Source organism: Rhinolophus ferrumequinum, chromosome 11 (genome assembly GCF_004115265.2).
Source record: "Rhinolophus ferrumequinum isolate MPI-CBG mRhiFer1 chromosome 11, mRhiFer1_v1.p, whole genome shotgun sequence".
In the NCBI taxonomy this organism is placed as follows: Eukaryota; Metazoa; Chordata; class Mammalia; order Chiroptera; family Rhinolophidae; genus Rhinolophus; species Rhinolophus ferrumequinum.
Window position 1 is genome coordinate 12784816 of NC_046294.1, and position 20251 is coordinate 12805066.

The window sequence follows — 20251 nt, forward strand, 5'->3', positions numbered from 1 at the left end:
TCCATAGCGGCTGCACCAGTCTGCAATCCCGCCAACAGTGCACAAGCGTTCCCTTTTCTCCACATCCGCGCCAGCACTTGTTGTTTGTTGATTTATTGATGATAGCCATTCTGACTGGGGTGAGGTGGTATCTCATTGTGGTTTTTATTTGCATTTCTCTGATGGTTAGCGAGGTTGAGCATTTCTTCATATGTCTGTTTGCCATCTGTATGTCCTTTTCAGAAAAATGTCTCTTCAAGTCCTCTGCCCATTTTTTAATTGGATCGTTTGTTTTTTTGGAGTTGGGTTGAGTAAGTTTTCCATAGATTTGTGATATTAATCCCTTATCAGATATATCACTGGCAAATATCTTTTCCCATTCAGTAGGATCCCTTCTTGTTTTATTGATGGTTTCCTTTGCTGTGAAAAAACTTTTTAGTTTGATATAATCCCACATGTTTATTCTTTCTCTTAGTTCCCTCGCGCGAGGGTGTATATCAGTAAAAATCTTACTCCGGGTAATGTCTGAGAAGTTTCTTCCTATATTTTCTTCTAGGTATTTTATGGTTTCAGACCTTACATTTAAGTCTTTAAGCCATTTTGAATTTATTTTTGTATATGGTGTAAGGAGGTGGTCCAACTTCATTTTTTTGCATGTGTCTGTCCAGGTTTCCCAGCACCATTTATTGAATAGACTGTCATTACTCCATCGTACATTCTTGCTTCCATTGTCGTAGATTAAATGGCCATATAGGCGTGGATTTATTTCTGGACTCTCTATTCTGTTCCATTGATCTATGTGTCTGTTTTTATGCCAGTACCATGCTGTTTTGATTACTGTAGCCTTGTAGTATAATTTGAAGTCAGGTATTGTTATACCTCCCACTTTGTTCTTATTTCTCAAGATTGCCTTTGCTATTCGGGGTCTTTTATGGTCCCATATAAATTTTAGGATTATATGTTCTATTTCTGTGAAAAACGACGTTGGCAGTTTGATAGGAATTGCATTGAATATGTATATTGCCTTAGGCAGTATGGACATTTTAACTATATTAATTCTTCCTATCCATGAACATGATATGTGTTTCCATCTATTTATATCTTCCTTCATTCCTTTCATCAGTGTCTTATAATTTTCTGAGTATAGATCTTTTACTTCTTTGGTTAAATTTATTCCCAGGTATTTTATAGTCTTTGGAGCGATTGTAAATGGGATTGTTTTTTTAATTTCTCCTTCTGATGTTTTATTATTGGTATATACAATCCTTAGGAGAGAGAAGAAAAAGGTTATTTAAACACACACACACACACACACACACACACACACACACACACACGAGAAAATGTAGTAAAAAATGGAGCAGAGAAAGGTTTAAAGATGCTAGCCTTGAAGAATGAAGTGTTATGACCACAAGTCAAAAAATGTCTGCAGCCAACAGAAGCTGAAAGCAATAAAGGAACAAGACAAAAAAAGAAATAAAAACTCATAGACACAGAAAATAGTTTAGTGGTTACCAGAGGGTTCGAGGGAAGGGGAGAGGTAGAAGTGGGTAAATGAGGGCAAATACATGGTGATGGAAGGAGAACTGACTCTGGGTGGTGAATACACAGTGTGATATATAGATGATGTATTATAGAATTTTACACTTGAAACCTATGTAATTTTACTAACTACTGTCACCCCAATAAACTTAAAAAGAAAAAGAGCTGAAAGAGATAAAGAAAGAATTGTCCTCAGGACCCCATGAGAGTGTGATCTTCCCAACATCTTCATGTTGGCTCAATGATATCAATTTCAAATTTATGACCTCCAGAACTGTAAGAGAATGAAGGTCTCATGTTTTAAAACACTAAATTTGCTATTTTCTTCATAAGCCATAGGAAAGTAATAAAATAGGCTCACAATATAATAAATTTAGCAAACATAATGGATGCTTAAGATAACTTCAGGCAGAGCAAACAAAAATTAAGAAGGACATAGGAACTTTTAAAAGGTATGGTATCAAATACATGATCTACTTCTTTAATAAAGAATTAGGGTAGCATAGAGAGCAAAAGGTCAAAGTAAAAACAATAGCAATAACAGATGATAATTTGTTAACAAGTTCTACCATACATTGTGCTAAGAACAAAATACATCACTTCATTTTTATGAAAATTTTAATATAAAATTAGAGTATACTCTCTATTTTACAAAAGAGAAGGTTTTGAAAGTTCCAAAATTATAACCTTAAAATATAAGCAGTAACAAAAAAGAAAATAATCATAAATGACTAAAGGTAATACCACAAAATGCACATAAACGTACAGAAAATTCACTCTAAATTTTCATGAGAAAACAGACTGTGAGACAAATGTATACTCATTCCATGTGAAAAAAAATGAAGGCACTTTATCAAGAATGGTTGTATTCATTATGGATAATGAAAAGACATGTCTCTATATGTGTCCTTTATTAGAAATATATTTATACGATCTCAAACCAAACAATAGAGTCTAACAATACCATTCCAAAACCCCATTCCAAGCAATTAGAGATTAGAGAACAACAGCAAAGGCAGTAGATGCATATGAACAAGCCCATAAAAAGGAAAATAATGGATAATAATACAGGAACGTGGAAAACAAAAAGAGCATGCAAAGTTCTCCCACATGTAAAATCCTTCCCTATTTTACTTTTCTTTCACATCAACCCCAACAAGGTCATCTTTAAAGTCCACTGATGAACTTTAAAGCAAACATAATGGATGCTTAAGATATTCCACTGATGAACTTTAAAGCAAACATAATGGATGCTTAAAACCTTCTCTTTTGTAAAATAGAGAGTATACTCTAATTTTATATTAAAATTTTCATAAAAATGAAGTGATGTATTTTGTTCTTAGCACAATGTATGGTAGAACTTGTTAACAAATTATATCTGTTATTGCTATTGTTTTTACTTTGACCTTTTGCTCTCTATGCTACCCTAATTCTTTATTAAAGAAGTAGATCATGTATTTGATACCATACCTTTTAAAAGTTCCTATGTCCTTCTTAATTTTTGTTTGCTCTGCCTGAAGTTATCTTAAGCATCCATTATGTTTGCTAAATATCTGATGACTCTAGCTAAAACAAGAGCTTCTCAAAAAGCAATTTGGAGCCCCCCACTTTTCTGAGAGCTTCTTTCATGTCCTTGCTCCTCAGGCTGTAGATCAGGGGGTTCAGCATGGGAATCACTATGGTGTAGAACACCGAGGCCACTTTGTCAGTATCCACACTGTTGCCAGAACCAGGCCGGCAATAAGTGAAAAGGATTGTTCCCTGGAGGATAACAATGGCTGTGAGGTGGGAGGCACAGGTGGAAAAGGCTTTGCGCCTTCCCTCTGCAGAGCGCATCCTCAGGATGGTGATGACAATAAACAAGTAGGAGGTGAGGATGATCATGCTGGTGATGACCTCATTGAACATGGCCACAATGTACAGCAGCAGTTCATTCATAGTGACATCAGAGCAAGCAAGAGATAAGAGCGGGGGCAGATCACAAAAGAAGTGGTTAATCACATTGGATCTATAGGATGGGATTTCAAGAGCTAAACACAAGTGAATCAGAGAACACACAGTCCCACACAGGTAGCAGCCAGACACCAGCACCATACGGAGTTTCTGGGACATGGAGACCATGTAGAGCAGGGGGTTACAAATGGCCAAGAAGCGGTCATAGGCCATCACAGCGAGCAGGAATAGGTCAGTGATTGCAATTGCACAAAATAAATAGATTTGCACCATGCATCCCAAGAAGGAGATGTTTCTCTCCTTGTTTAAGATATTGTACAGCATCTTTGGCACAATAGTCATGCAGTAGCAAAAATCCACAAAGGACAGGTGGCTGAAGAAAGAGTACATGGGAGTGTGAAGTCTAGAGCTGACCCAAATCAGTGCAATCATGCCCAGGTTGGCCAGAAATGTGACTCCATAGATGAGAAGGAAGAGCAGGAAGAGAAAGACTCTCAGCTCAGGGACATCTGATAACCCAAGAAGAATGAATTCTGTCACAATGGTACAGCTCTCCTGCCGCATTTCCATCACATCAGGTTTGAAAAACCAAATAAGTTCTGTGTTTCTTCTGAAGTGGGAATAATAACAGAGAAAACACACATTTATACTAACTTAAGAAAATATAACACTGATGTCAAACACAGTGTATTTGATATATAATTGTCTATTAATTCTAAATGTTCAGTGTCTCAGTGGATCCCACTGAGCAAATTTAAAGTATCGACAGAAAACTACATGATTCCCAACTGTTATCCTCCACAATAATTGAGTTGATCAATTAAATTAGGTGTTTTGATGGACTTTAATATAGATACAGTGATGTATTTTTAAAGCCACATGCGATCAACTCCTGTTCCCTGTAAAATTTAGTAGGTTCTGTTGAAGTAGGATTATAGCCACTGTGACCCTATATAACATACACTAATTTAGGTCAGTCTAAATTCGCAAATGTATGAAGCCCTGTACAATTCCCTTGTTAGGGAGTGTGACAATTTGTTTGAGATGAGTGGCGCATGAGCACTTTCTAAATTTGGAATTATGCCCAATTAAAAAAGAGATTAGAATATATACTGAAACCCATCATCATTTTCACATGTCAAATTAACAAAATGATTTAATTAATCATAATGATAGTGATCAATGTCCATAGAGACACAGAAAGATATAACTCTTATATAAATTTTTATAAATTTTTCTGGAAAGCAATTAGGTATTGAAAGCCTTAACAATCCTGACATAACAAAAGTTGTGTTATATTTTTTATGGGAGATTTTTATTCTTAGTAAGCTGTCATAAGAAATCTGTAATTACAATGACAAATTGTGAAATATTATATACAAAGTTACACTGCAGCATTATTTATTATATTCACAATGGGTAAATAAATTGTCGAAAACAGCAATTCTTAAACTACAGTATAACATATCTAGGCAGAAAGTTACATTATTTAAAATGATGTAGAAATGGTAATTTTTAAAATAATACCTACTACACTAGTTGTAGATTTAAATAAAATGTATATGTTGAGGTATAAATACATAGTGTAGAAATATCCTGTTACTACTTTGATTTGGCTACAACCCTACAAAGAATATCCTTTACCCACACTGAAAAAGAGGTAAGAGAAAACGTTCCCAGATTCTCTCAAGTACTTGCTTGGGGGAAGTGGTTACATTGAATATTCCATATAATGGGATCGACTATTCAGCATGTCCTTTAACAAAAGTTATATATAAAAGGTGAGAGACTTTAACTCTGCCCTTCCTCCTGGAAAGCAGGAAGAATATACCCATGATGTCATACACATATATGTGATGAAAACTAAGTGAAGAGACTCTGGACTGGAGCATAACCTGGCATTTTCTCCATATCTTGAACTATTTTTAAAGAAGTGAAATCCTTCCTGAAGTCATGGTGTTCTTATTACCTGACAAAAAACCACTGATTTATTTGCCCACTTAAAGTTAAACCAGGAATGTATACTTGGAAAATTGTCTTCCTAATGATATAGGCTTAAAATAAGAAATTAGTTTATGGCAAACCCAAAACAAAGAGCAAGGGGAATGGTAGAGTAGGGTAAAGGGGCTCTCATACAGAGTGATGGAAGGAGAACTGATTCTGGGTGGTGAATATACAACGCAATATACAGATGACAGATTATAGAAATGGATACTTGAAACCTATATAATTTTGCTAACCAATGCCACCCCAAGAAATTCAATTAAATTTTTTAAGTCTCCAGACATTGTCAAATGTTCCAGTTGGGGTGGTGTGGGGTGGGGGTGCATAATGAACACCTGTTGAGAACGATTCCTTATTTTCTTGATTCTGGTAGATTTTCATATTTCTTCTGTTTGACTTAAAACTAATGTACAAATTAAATACCATGTTTCCTTATATCTCCAATGATGTTATTACATGAGTTCAACAATTCGTATTATCTTTGAATCTGGGAAATGCGGTATGTAAATTTTTCTTCCTTATAATTTCTTCCAAGATATTTTTTATTTTGCCTGTGTGAGCCAGAAGATTTTTTCCCCCATGGTCTAAACTCTTATTCTGAACTGTTTCTATTTAGCAGATTTCTCCAGAAGGTTCATTTTTCTTCCTTTCAATTCAAATTTATTTAAGTTCCTGACTATTCTCCCTTGCACAACTCTTTCAAAAATTCACAAAAGCAGAGAGATATATACTGAAAACGCTCAGGGTCCTTCTTTCTCCCACTCCCAGGAAACAGTTATGGGGACACTACTATGCAGGAGCTCAGTAGCCAGGCCCTCTATTCAAAACTCTGTAGAAAGTGAGCACTTCCGGTTCCAGATAATTAATGTTCTCAAGGGCTCAAAATTTCCCCCAAATCATTTTTCCCATGAAAAATGGAATCTAGGGCACTTTCTAAATACCGTTCATACAAAGGATATCCCTATTTTCTCAGATCTGCTAGTAGAAAAGACAAACCTGCTAGTAGAAAAGACAGCCCTCTTCTGCCTCTGGAGAATGCGTTTGAGGGACATGCTGAGACTCTTATATCTACTTCCACTCCCTGGGCAACGGGGACCCAAAAGGAAATAGCTTCCTTTTTCTTGAGGCCTCAAAACAAGCAATTAAAATTAATTACTGATATCTGGGGTAAATATGGTTCATTGGGAACCCTGTAGAAAAACAACAGCAGCTTTAGAAACTAAAATTTAAGAAGGTTATTTAAATGACTTCTCCCCGTGTGCCATCACTGCCATACCCTCTAAAAATTTTTGTATAGCAGAAGATATTGTTATTTACTCAAATATATTTCCTTTTTAGCACATTGTTTTATTTGATTAAAATTATTATTGTAAATTGAGGTATAATTAACTATATATATATATATATATATTTAAGGTGTACATTATGTTCTAATTACATATACATTGTGAAATAATCACCAAAATCAAGCTAATTAACATATCCATTACTTCACATAGTTACCATTTTCCTTTTTTTTTTTTAAGGGTGAGAAAACTTAAGTTTTAGCCTCTTAGAAAAATTCAGGTATACAACATAATGTTTTTAACTATAGGGACATTGTGGTACATTTTATCTTAAAAATTTATTCATCTTCCTCAACTGAATTATGTACTCGAAGACCAACATTTCTCCATTTCCCCCTCCTCCAGCCCCTGGCAAGCACATTCTACTTCTTGCTTCTATGAGTCTATTTCGATGACACATATTAGTGACATCATGCAGTATTGGTCTTCCATCAAAAAATATTTACTAAATGTCTACCATGTCCTGGTCCCTGTGAGGCATAACTGCTCTCTGATAACACTTCTCACATTAAGAAAGTGGGAAAACCTGCCTCAGGTCCCTCAACTATTTTACCGTGATCTTGCCAATGGTATTAAGCACAGAGAATCCCCTCATATACATTGTCCCCCATAATCAAGGGTAATGGCTGCTCCCTGCAATTAATAATCCTTAAATTTAATCATCTATTGTAGGACACTTTGGTTGTTTCCATGTCTTGACCACCGCAAATAAAGTTGCAATAAACATCGGAGAACAGATATTTTTATGGATAAATGTTTTCAAATGTTGGGGGAAGTTACCCAGGTGAGGGATTGCTGGGTCATATGGTAATTCTATTCTTAATTTTTTGAGGAACCTCCATATTGCCTTCCATAGCAGCTGCACCAATCTGCATTCCCACCAACAGTGTGTGAGGGTTCCTTTTTCTCCACAGCCTCTCCAACACTTGTTCCTATTTGTCTTGTTGATGATAGACATTCTAACTGCTGTGAGGTGATAACTTATTGTGGTTTTTATTTGCATTTCTCTGATGATTAGTGATGTTGAGCATCTTTTCATATGTCTATTGGCCATCTGTATACATACACAATGGAATACTATTCTGCCATAAGAAAAGATGAAATAGTGCCATTTGTGACAACATGGATGGATCTTGAGATTATTATGCTAAGCGAAATAAGTCAGACCAAAAAAGTCAAGAACCATATGATTTCACTGACATGTGAGATATAAAAGTGAAAGGAACAAAAAAGCAAGACAAACAAAGAAGCAAAAACTGATAGACATAGACAATGGTTTAGTGGTTACGAGAAGGTAAGGGGGGAGGGTGTTAGTAGAAGAGGGTAAAGGGGGTTAAACATATGGTGATAGAAGGTGAACTGACTCTGGGTGGTGAACACACAATGTGATATACAGATGGTGTATTACTGAAGTGGACACTTGAAACCTATGTAACTTTACTAACCATTATTACCCCAATAAACTTTAATTAAAAATAATAATAATCCTTAAATTAACACCCAGTATCCCCTTTGTACTCTTACAGGCTTCCATACCTACATTCCAGGTATTAAATTCCACTGAGGATTTCTTTCATAACTGGCCCTGATACAACACTCAAGACCCCATGGGATAATTTTGAGCCAATTCACAGATCTTGAAGGTCAACACAGTGCTCTAGGTTCATCTATTAAGCCTAACATACATACCATTTATTCACCAGTATTTGTACATACAACCATCTAATAAAAAGAAAAACAAACTAACTTCTAATATGCCTGTGACAGTGAAAGAGAAAAGGATAAATGACCCGAGGCCTCAGAGACTTCGTTTCACACACATTAACTGAGTAACTTCCTGGTCCCAGTGAGTACACATATGTTGTCAAAAATTAGTATGAGTACAATGTTGAGAGGTTGTCAGTATTATTCAGTGTTTAAAATTGAGGAAACTGAGGAATGAAGAAGTTTATATTATTTCTTAAATAAAAAAGTCAGTCAAATCACCAGTTCTAGTTCTCATAAACTGAAGCTCTGTGCGAACATTATTATAGATACAAGGAGAAGAGCTTCATTGAACAAGTGAATGTAACATAGAAATTGGCATAAACATGACGAAAGTACAAACAAATTGTCAGTGGTGCATATGAATCTAAATTCAGTGAGGGAATGTAGTTCAGACACTTAGAGGAAGGATGAAAAAGGGTCATTTCATCAAGAGCAAAAACACAACAAAGAAATTAAACAGCGACTAGAAATCCACCAATAAGTCTCAGAAAGAATATGATAGACACAAATTATAATATAAGCACGATAACAAGAAGTAATAGATAAAGTGAGAAAAAAGGACTACGTCAGACAAGCTGCCTCTCTTACCACTGGTTATCAAATGTATGCATACACTTAATATACACATAACATGCATGTACCCAGAGAAAGAGAGACAGAGCGACACAAGGGACAGAGCTAATTAAGTGCCACAAAGTGGCCTATGCTCTTTGCACGTGACATGTAATTTAATTTTCCTGAGATTTCTGTGAAAGAATAACCATTAATGTCTCCATTTTTCAGATCAGACAGTATCTGAAGTTCTAAAAACACTGGACACTGCAATGACAACAACAAAAATAATAAAGGAAGCAAGAAATGAACAAGAAGCAGGGTATATACATACATATATATGTACATATAATTATATATATATATATATATATACACACACACACACGTCTGATAGTCTCATTCTGTGCATAAACTGGCACAGGTGTGTTCTTCACTGTAAAATAATAGCAATTCAATTTTGAAATGAATCACAGTATCCACAATGGATAAGAAAGTGTGAAACTCATGAGTTCTTCATTAAGCTTATGAAGGATTTACAGCACACTAAATCTGTCTGTATTAATAGTCCATTACCCATACCCATTCAAAATAATTTAGATGAAAAAAAGCTAAAAGGTGGGCTTCAAATTTGAAATACACTCAAACTTACCCTTCTCAACTGCTAATGCACAAAGATTAAGTGATTCAAAACGACTCACTCACAATAACCTACCACCTGGCTGTTCTCTCCACTCCAAGTCGGCAGCCTGCCCATTCACCCCTCCACCAGCCTCCAAATTGGGACCCTCAATTCTGCTAAGAAAATGTTCTCTAGGAAAATATTATGGAGCCCACCACTTTTCTGAGAGCTTCTTTCACGTCCCTGTTCCTCAGGCTGTAGATCAGGGGGTTCAACATGGGAATCACTACAGTGTAGAACACCGAGGACACTTTGTCAGTATCCACACTGTTGCCAGAATCAGGCCGGCAATAAATGAAAAGGATTGTCCCATGGAAGACAACGATCGCTGTGAGGTGGGAGGCACAGGTGGAAAAGGCTTTGCGCCTTCCCTCTGCAGAGCGCATCCTCAGGATGGTGATGACAATAAACAAGTAGGAGGTGAGGATGATCATGATGGTGATGACCTCATTGGACGTGGCCATAATGAATACCATGAGTTCTTTCATAGTGACATCAGAGCAAGCAAGAGATAAGAGCGGGGGCAGATCACAAAAGAAGTGGTTAATCACATTGGATCTATAGGATGGGATTTCAAAAACTAAAGACAAGTAAATCAGAGAACACACAGTCCCACACAGGTAGCAGCCAGACACCAGCACCATACGGAGTTTCTGGGACATGGAGACCATGTAGAGCAGTGGGTTACAGATGGCCACAAAGCGGTCATAGGCCATCACAGCGAGCAGGAATATGTCAGTGATTCCAAATGTGCAAAACAAGTAGAATTGCACCATGCATCCCAGGAAGGAGATGGTTTTTTCCTTGTTTAAGATATTGTACAGCATCTTTGGCACAATAGTCGTGGAGTAGCAAAAATCCACAAAGGACAGGTGGCTGAGGAAAAAGTACATAGGAGTCTGAAGTCTAGAGCTGACCCAAATCAGTGCAATCATGCCCAGGTTGGCCAGAAACGTGACTCCATAGATGAGAAGGAAGAGCAGGAAGAGAAAGACTCTCAGCTCAGCGACATCTGATAACCCACGAAGAATGAATTCTGTCACAATGGTACAGTTCTCCTGCCCCATTTCCACCACATGCCAGGTTTGGAAAATCAAATAAGTTTTGTGTTTCTTCTGAAATGGGAATAAGAGAGAAAACACACATTTATATGAACTTAAAAATATATAACACTGATGTCAAACACAGTGTATTTGATATATAATTGTCAAATAATTCTAAATGTTCAGTGTCTCAGTGGCTCCCACTGATCAAACTGAAAGTATCAACAGAAACCTATATGATTCCCAACTGTTTCTACCACAATAAATTGAGTTGATCAATTAAATTAGATGTTTTGATGGACTTTAAAATAGATCCAATGATGTAGTTGACACAAAAGATCAACTCCTATTTTCTAAAAATGTAATAATTCTGTTCAAGTAGGATAATAGCTATTGATCCTATATAACATGTACTCATTTTTTGTTTTTAGGTCAGTCTATCAGTAGCTTAAGTTCGCAACATATGAAGTCCTTTAAAATTCCCTTGTGGAGGAGTGTGACAATTTGCTGGAGATGAATGACTCCTGAGAACTCTCTAATAAATTTGGGATTATGCCAAATGAAAAAAAAGTGATATAAATATATACCGAAATCCATCACTATTTTTACATGTCAAATTAACAAACTGATTTAATTAATTGTAATGATGATAATGAATGTCAACAGTGACACAGAAACATATAGTTCTTGTATAAATTTTTCTGGAAAGCAATTAGATAACATACATCCAAAGCCTTAACTCTGATAACAATAAAAGCTGATATTTTATGAGAGATTTTATTCTTAGTAAGCTGTCATAAGAAGTGTTTAATTGCATTGACAAATTGTGAAATACAATAACCAAAGTGAATTGTGTCTTGTTTATTATATTCACAATGGGTAAATTACTTGTCAAAAATAGAGCATTCAGAAACTGCAGTACATCGTATCTAAGGCAGAAAGTTATGTTATTTGAAATGATGTGGAGATAGTATTTAAAAAAAAATACCTACTACACTTGCTATAGATAGGTAGATTTAAATAAACAGCATATGTTGAGATATGAATACATATGGTAGAAATATCATACTTGTATGTATACTTCGATTTGGCTACAATCCTACAAAGATAAACCCTACAAAGATAAACCCACATTGGAAAATAGGTAAGTGAAAACTTTCCCAGATTCTCTCAAGTAGTTGCTTGGGCAAGCTGTGACATTGAATATTCTACATAATGTGATCTATCATTCAGGCCTGTCCTCAAACAAAAGGTATATGAATGTTGAGATACTTTATTTTCTGCCCTTCCTCCTAGACAGCAGGAAGAATATAGCCATGATACCATACTCACATATGTAATGTAAATTGAGTGAAGAGACTCTGGTCTGGAAGCAGAACCTGGTGTTCTCTCCGTATCTTGAACGGATTTAATTAGTGAAAACTAATCACCTTCTTGAAGTCATGGTTTTCTTATTACCTGACCATAAAAACCCTAAATTATTGGCCCACTTCAGAGTTAAAGCAAGAAAATCTACTTGGAAAATAGTCTTCCAAATGGTCTAGGATGATAATAAGAAATTAGTTTATGGTAAACCCAAAACAAGAGGCGAGGGGGCTAGTAGAAGAGAGAAAAGTGCATCAAATATTAGGTGATAGAAGGAGAACTGAGTCTGATGATGGTAGAGTTTCATATTTCTTCTGTTTGGTTTAAAACCAAACAAATTAAATACCAATTTTCCTTAAATTCTCAAATGAAATTTTACATGGGTTAAACTATTAGTGTTATCTTTGAATCTGGGACATGTGGTATATAAAATTTTCTTCTTTACAATTTCTTCCAGAAATGTTTTCTTTTTGCCTTTGTGACCCAGAAGATTTTTTTTCCTCTGGTCTAAAATCCTATTTAGAGATGGTAATGTTTATTAGATTTCTCCAGAAGGTTCATTTTCTTCCTTTCAATTCATATTGATTTAAATATCTGCCTCTTTTTCCTTTGCACAACTACTCCAAAAAATTCACAAAAGCAGAGAGATATACACCTAATATCTCTCAGGGTCCTTCTTTCTCCCACTCCCAGGAAACAGCTGTGGGGACACCGCTATGGAGGAGCTCAGTAGCCAGACTCTCTACTCAAAACTCTGTAGAAAGTGAGCACTTCTTGTTCCAGATAATTAATGTTCTCAGGGGCTCAAATTTCCCCCAAATTATCTTACCCATAAAAAATTGACTAAATCGAAGGCATTTTCTAGATTTTGCTCGTGAAAAAGTATCCATATTTTCTCTGAGCAGCAAACAAACCTGCTAGTAGAAAAGGCGGCCTCCTTCTGCCTCTGGAGAATAGGTTTGAGAGAGATGCTAAGACTCTTATATCTACTTCCACTCCTGTGCCCCCAGGACCCACGAGAAATAGCTTCCTTCTTGAGGCCTCACAACAAGCAATTAAAATTAATTATTATTCTGAGGTAATTCTGGTTCATTGGAAACCCTGTACCAAAACAACAGCAGCTTTGGAAACATTTTATATGAAAGTTATTTAAATGACTTAGTCCTCCTGCTCCGTGAACATTCCCGTAGTCTCCACATTTTTTTGTATAATAAGTCATAGCAAAAGTTTTCTTTATTTATTCAACAGACGTTACTCTTTTTTACAAATTGTTTTATTCTTTTTAAATTATTTTTGTAGATTTACTGAGGTGTAATTAACAAAAATTGTATATATTTGAGGGGTACAACTAGATGTTCTGATATACATATACACTGTGAAATAATCACCAAAATCAAGCTAGTTATCATATCTACCACTTCACAGTTACCATTATCATTTTTTTAATGGTAGGAAACAAGTTTTAAGCTCCTAGCAAATTTGAAGTATACAATATAATGTTGTTAACTATAGTCACATTGTTGTACATCTTATCTTAAAAATTTATTCATCTTTCTTAACTGAACTTTGTACCCAAAGACCAACATTTCTCCATTTCTCTCTCCTCTAGCCCCTGGCAAGAACATTCTACTTCCTGCTTCCATGAGTCTGACTGTTTCAATTACACATATCAATGATATAATGCAGTATTGGTTTTCTTCTACAAATATTTACTAAGTTTCTACCATGTGTTGGTCCCTGTAAGACATAACTGCTCTCTGATAACACTAATCACACTAAGGAAGTGGGAAGACCTACCTCAGGTCCCTCAACTATTTCACTGTGATCCGGCCAATGGTATTAGGCACAGAGCACCCCCTCATATACACTGTCTCCCAACACCAAGGGTGATAGCTGCTCCTAGCAGTTAATAATCCTTAAATTCAATCATCTATGGAAGGACACTTTGATTGTCTTGGCTACCATAAATAAAGTTGCAATGAACATCAGAGCACAGATATCTTTATGGATAAATGTTTTTCAGATTTTTTGGGAGATACCCAGGAAGGGGATTGCTGGGTCATATGGTCATTCTATTCTTACTTTTTTGAGGAACATCCACACTGCCTTCAATAGCAGCTGCACCAATCTGCATTCCCACCAACAGTGTATGAGGATTCCTTTTTCTCCACAACATCCCCAACACTTATTATTTGATGACAGACATTTTAACTGGTGTGAGGTGATATCTTATTGTGGATTTTATTTGCATTTTTCTAATGATCACTGATATTGAATATCTTTTCATATGTCTATTGGCCATCTGTATATATACACAATGGAATACTATTCTGCCATAAAAAATGAAATAGTGCCATTTGGCAACATGGATGGATCTTGAGATTATGATGCTAAGCGAAGTAAGTCTGACAGAAAGTCGAGAACCTATGATTTCACTGACATGTGGGATACAAAACTGAAAGAAACAACAACAAAAAAAGACAAACAAAGAAGCAAAAACTGATAGACATAGACAATGGTTTTGTGGTTACGAGACGGTAAATGGGGAGGGAGTTGATAGACGAGGGAAAAGGGGGTCAAATATATGGTGATGGAAGGAGAACTGACTCTGGATGGTGAACACATAATGTAACTTATAGATGATGTGATACAGAATTGCACATCTGAAATCTATGTAATTTTACTAACAATTGTCTCCCCAATAAATTAAATAAAAAAAAAGAACAGCCCTAAATGACGCATTAGATGAAATGGACATAATTGATATTTATAGAGCACTTCATCCTAGAACATCAGACTATACGTTCTTTTCTAGTGTACATGGAACATTCTCAAGGATAGACCATATATTGGGAAATAAAATTAGCCTCAATAAATTTAAGAAGATTGAAATCATACCAAGTATATTCTCTGATTACCAGGCTTTGAAATTGGATATCAACTGCAAAAAGAAAGCAGGAAAAACCACAAATATGTTGGAGATTAAACAACATACTTTTAAAGAATCAGCGGATCAAAGAAGAAAGAAGAGGAGAGATCAAAAGATACATAGAAACCAATGCGAATAAAAATATGTCCTACCAAAATTTTGGGGATGCAGTGAAAGCATTTTATGAAGGACATTTATATCATTACAGGCCTATCTCAAGAAACAATAAAAATCCCAGATAAATAACCTCACATTACACCTTAACAAACTAGAAAAAGAAGAACAAATGAAACCCAAGATCAGCAGAAGAAAGGAAATAATCAAAATCAGAGCAGAACTAAATGAAATAGAGAACAAAAAGACAACAGAAAAAATTAATGTGACAAAGAGCTGGATCTTTGGAAAGATTAATAACATTGACAAACCCTTGGCTAGATTCACTAAGATAAGAAGAGAAAAGACACTAATAAAATCAGAAATGAAGAGGGGAGGTTATTACGGATGTCACAGAAACACAAAGGATTACCAATACTATGAAGGACTAATGCCATCGAATTCAATAACCTAGAAGAAATGGACAAGTTCTTAGAAACATACAGCCTTCCTAGGCTGAATCACGAAGAACTGGAAAATCTAAATAGACCAATCACTAGTAAGAAAATTGAATCAATCATCTGAAACCTTTCCAAAAGCCAAAGCCCAGGACCAGATACTTCACTAGTGAATTCTACCAAACCTTCAAAGAGGATCTAATACCAGTCCTGCTCAAACTCTTCCAAAAAATTGAAGAAGAGATAGTACTCTCCAACTCATTTTATGAGGCCAACATTACCCTGATACCAAAACCTGGTAAGGACAACACAAAAAAAGAAAACTACAGACCAATATCTCTGATGAATACAGATGCAAAAATTCTAAACAATACTATAGGAAATCGAATGCAACAATGCACTAAAAAGATTACTCATCACAACTAAGAGGCGTTCATCCCAGGCGCACAAGGATGGTTCAACATACGCAAATCCATCATGTGATACATCACATAAACAAAATAAAGGACAAAAATCATATGATTATATCAATTGATGCAGAAAAAGCATTTGACAAGACACAACATCCATTTATGATTAAAACACTTAATAAAATAGGTATAGAAGGAAAATACCTTAAGATAATAAAGGCCATAGATGGCAAACCCTCAGGTAATCTCATAATTAATGGTGAAAAACTGAAGCCTTTTGCTCTACGTTCAGGAACATGACAGGGCTGTCCCCTATCACCTCTGCTTTTCAACATAGTGTTGGAAGTCCTCGTCAGAGCAATCAGGCAAGAGAAAGAAATAAAAGGCATCCATATTAGGAATGAAGAAGTTAAATTGTCACTCTTTGCAGATGACATCATGCTATATATAGAAAATCCTAATGACTTCACCAAAAAGCTGTTAGATACAATAAATGAATACAGTAAAGTTGCCGGCTACAAAATCAACATACAAAAGTCCATTGCATTCCTATATACTAACAATGAAATCTCAGAAAAAGAAATAAAATAAAATAAAACTAACAATACCTTTTGCAATTGCAACAAAAAGAAAAAAAATACCTAGGAATAAACTTAACCAAGGATGTGAAAGACCTATATGCTGAAAACTATAAGACAGTTTTAAAAGAAATTAAAGAAGACACAAAGAAATGGAAAGACATCCCATGCTCATGGATTGCAAGAATCAACATAGTTAAAATGGCTATATTACCCAAAGCAATATACAGATTTAATGCAATCCCCATCAAAATCCAATGGCAGTTTTTAAAGAAATAGAACAAAAAAACCATCAGCTTAGTATGGAACCACAAACGACCCGAATAGCCAAAGCAATACTAAGAAAAAAGAACAATGCTGGAGGTATCACACTCCCTGACTTTAGCTTGTCCTACAGGGCAACAATAATCAAAATAGCATGGTATTGGCAGAAAAACAGATATACAGACCAATGGAGTAGAACTGAGAACCCAGAAATAAACCCACATAAATCTGAACAGATAATTTTTGACAAAGAAGCCAAAAACATACAATGAAGAAAAGACAGTCTCTTCAATAAATGGTGCTGGGAGAATTGGAAAACCACGTGCAAAAGAATGAAATTGAACTGCTATCTGTCACCATGACCAACATTAATTCTAAATGAATCAAAAACCTAAGTATAAGACTTGAAATAATAAACTGCATAGAAGAAAACATAGGTACTAAACTTATGGACCTTGGATTCAAAGAGCATTTTATTAATTTGACTCCAAAGGCAAGGGAAGTAAAAGCCAAAATAAATGAATGGGACTATGTCAAACTTAAAAGCTTCTGCACAGCAAAAGAAACCAACGACAAAATAAAGAGGCAACCAACAGAATGGGAGAAGAGTTTTGCAAACAGCGCTTCCCATAAGAGGCTAATATCCAAAATATACAAGGAACTCATACAACTCAATAACAAAAAAAACAAACAACCCAATTGAAAAATGGACAGAGGACATGAAGAGACATTTCTCCAAAGAGGACATACAAATGGCAAATAGACATATGAAAAAATGCTCAACATTAGTAATCATCAGAGAAATGTAAATAAAAACCACAATGAGATATCACCTCACCCCGTTAGAATGGCTATCATCAACAAGACAAATAGTAACAAGTGTTGGAGAGGCTGTGGAGAAAAAGGAACCTTCATACACTATTGGTGGGAATGCCGATTGGTGCAGCTGCTATGGAAAGCAGTGTGGAGGTTCCACAAAAAACTAAGAATAGAATTACCATATGACCCAGCAATCCGTCTCCTCGGTATCTACCCAAAAAATCTGAAATCATTTATCCATAAAAACATGTGCACTCCAATATTCATTGCACCTTTATTTATGGTGGCCAAGACATGGAAACAAAAATGTCCTTTGATAGATGAATGGATAAAGAAGTTGTGGTATATATACACAATGGAATACTATTTGGCAGTAAGAAAAGATGAAATAGTACCATTTGTGACACCATGGATGGATCTTGAGATTATAATGCTAAGTGAAATAAGTCAGACAGAAAAACTAGAGAACCATATGATTTCACTGATATGTGGTATATAAAACTGAAAACAACAAAAGAATAAGACAAACAAATGAAGGAACAAAAACTCATAGATACAGAAAATAGCTTAGGGGTTACCAGACAGTAAGGGTTGAGGGGGGCTCTAGAAGAAGATAAACAGTGTCTAATACATGGTGATGGAAAGAGAACTGACTCTGGGTGGTGAATACACAATGAGAGATATAGATAATGTACTACAGAATTGTACACCTGAAATCTATGTAACTTTACTAACAATTGTCACCCCAATAAACTTTAACTTTAAAAATAAATAAATAAAAATAAAAAAGCAGGATATATATATATATATATATATATATATATACACACACACACATATATATATATATACACTTAAACACATAACACATATAAACACATATATATATACACATAAACACACACACACACACACACATCTGGGAATCTCATTCTGTGCATCAACTGGCACAGGTGTGTTCTTCACAGTGAAATAATAGCAATTCAATTTTGAAATGAATCATAGTTTCCATAATGGATAAGAAAGCATGATTGCGGTGAGCTTTTCATTAAGCTTATGAAGGTTTTACCTCAAATAAATGTGTATGTCTTAAGAGTCCATTACGCATATCCATTTAAAACATTTTAGATGAATAAAAACTATGAGGTGAATTTGATATACACTCAATTTTACCCTTCTCAATTGCAGAGGCACAAAGATAAGTGAATCAAAATGACTCACTCACAATAGCCTACCACCTGGCTATTCTCTGCACTCCAAGCCTGCATCCTGCCCATTCTCTCCTCTACCAGCCTCCACATTGGGTCCATGAGTTCTAAGTAAGCATTATCTAGGAAAATATTTTGGAGCCCACCACTTTTCTGAGAGCTTCTTTCACATCCTTGTTCCTCAGGCTGTAGATCAGGGGGTTCAGCATGGGAATCACTACGGTGTAAAACACCGAGGCCACTTTGTCAGTATTCACACTGTTGCCAGAATCAGGCCGGCAATAAATGAAAAGGATTGTCCCATGGAAGACAACGATCGCTGTGAGGTGGGAGGCACAGGTGGAAAAGGCTTTGCGCCTTCCCTCTGCAGAGCGCATCCTCAGGATGGTGATGACAATAAACAAGTAGGAGGTGAGGATGATCACGATGGTGATGACCTCATTGAACGTGGCCACAATGTACAGCAGCAGTTCATTTATCGTGACATCAGAGCAAGCAAGAGATAAGAGCGGGGGCAGATCACAAAAGAAATGGTTTATGACATGGGATCTATAGGATGGGATTTCAAGAGCTAAACACAAGTGAGTCAGAGAACACACAGTCCCACACAGGTAGCAGCCAGATACCAGCACCATACGGAGTTTCTGGGACATTGAGACCATGTAGAGCAGGGGGTTACAGATGGCCACAAAGCGGTCATAGGCCATCACAGCCAGCAGGAAGACCTCAGTTACCACACACGTGCAAAACAGGTAGAATTGCGCCATGCATCCCAGGAAGGAAATGGCTTTGTCTTCATTTAAGATATTGTACAGCATCTTTGGCGTGATGATTGTGGAATAATAGAAATCCACAAAGGACAGGTGGCTGAGGAAAAAGTACATGGGAGTGTGAAGTCTAGAGCTGACCTGAATCAGTACAATCATGCCCAGGTTGCCCAAAACTGTGACTCCATAGATGAGAAGGAAAAGCATGAAAAGTAAGACCCTCAGCTCAAGGGCATCTGTTAATCCAACAAGAACAAACTCTGTCACGGTGCTACAGTTCTCCTTGCCCATGTTCCTACTTAATTGGAGTTGGAGGAGAATATTAACGGTTAATGTCCATTATATGATCCGCAAATCAGTTTTGACTGTCTCCTAAAAAAGACATGAGAGTAAATAGAATAATTATTTTTTTCAACAGATAGGACATTGCACTTTTGCAGTTTAGGAAATGTCCAAACATTGAAGCACACAAATAAACAGAGCTCACAGTTT

The 20251-nt window shown here is 36.0% G+C and overlaps 3 protein-coding genes across 3 annotated transcripts; all 3 read right to left on the reverse strand.

Moving 5' to 3' along the window:
* Positions 1 to 3087: 3087 nt before the first annotated feature.
* On the reverse strand, positions 3088 to 4038 carry LOC117029637 (olfactory receptor 5L1). The gene has a single exon (XM_033118862.1). It carries the CDS (start codon positions 4036 to 4038, stop codon positions 3088 to 3090), a length of 951 nt encoding a protein of 316 aa, XP_032974753.1.
* A 5918-nt stretch (positions 4039 to 9956) lies between these two features.
* Positions 9957 to 10892, reverse strand: LOC117030821 (olfactory receptor 5L2-like). Its single transcript, XM_033121057.1, has one exon. The coding sequence runs from the start codon at positions 10890 to 10892 to the stop codon at positions 9957 to 9959; it is 936 nt and encodes a 311-aa protein (XP_032976948.1).
* Positions 10893 to 19114: 8222 nt separating this feature from the next.
* On the reverse strand, positions 19115 to 20050 carry LOC117030813 (olfactory receptor 5L1). Its single transcript, XM_033121044.1, has one exon. It carries the CDS (start codon positions 20048 to 20050, stop codon positions 19115 to 19117), a length of 936 nt encoding a protein of 311 aa, XP_032976935.1.
* Positions 20051 to 20251: the final 201 nt, after the last annotated feature.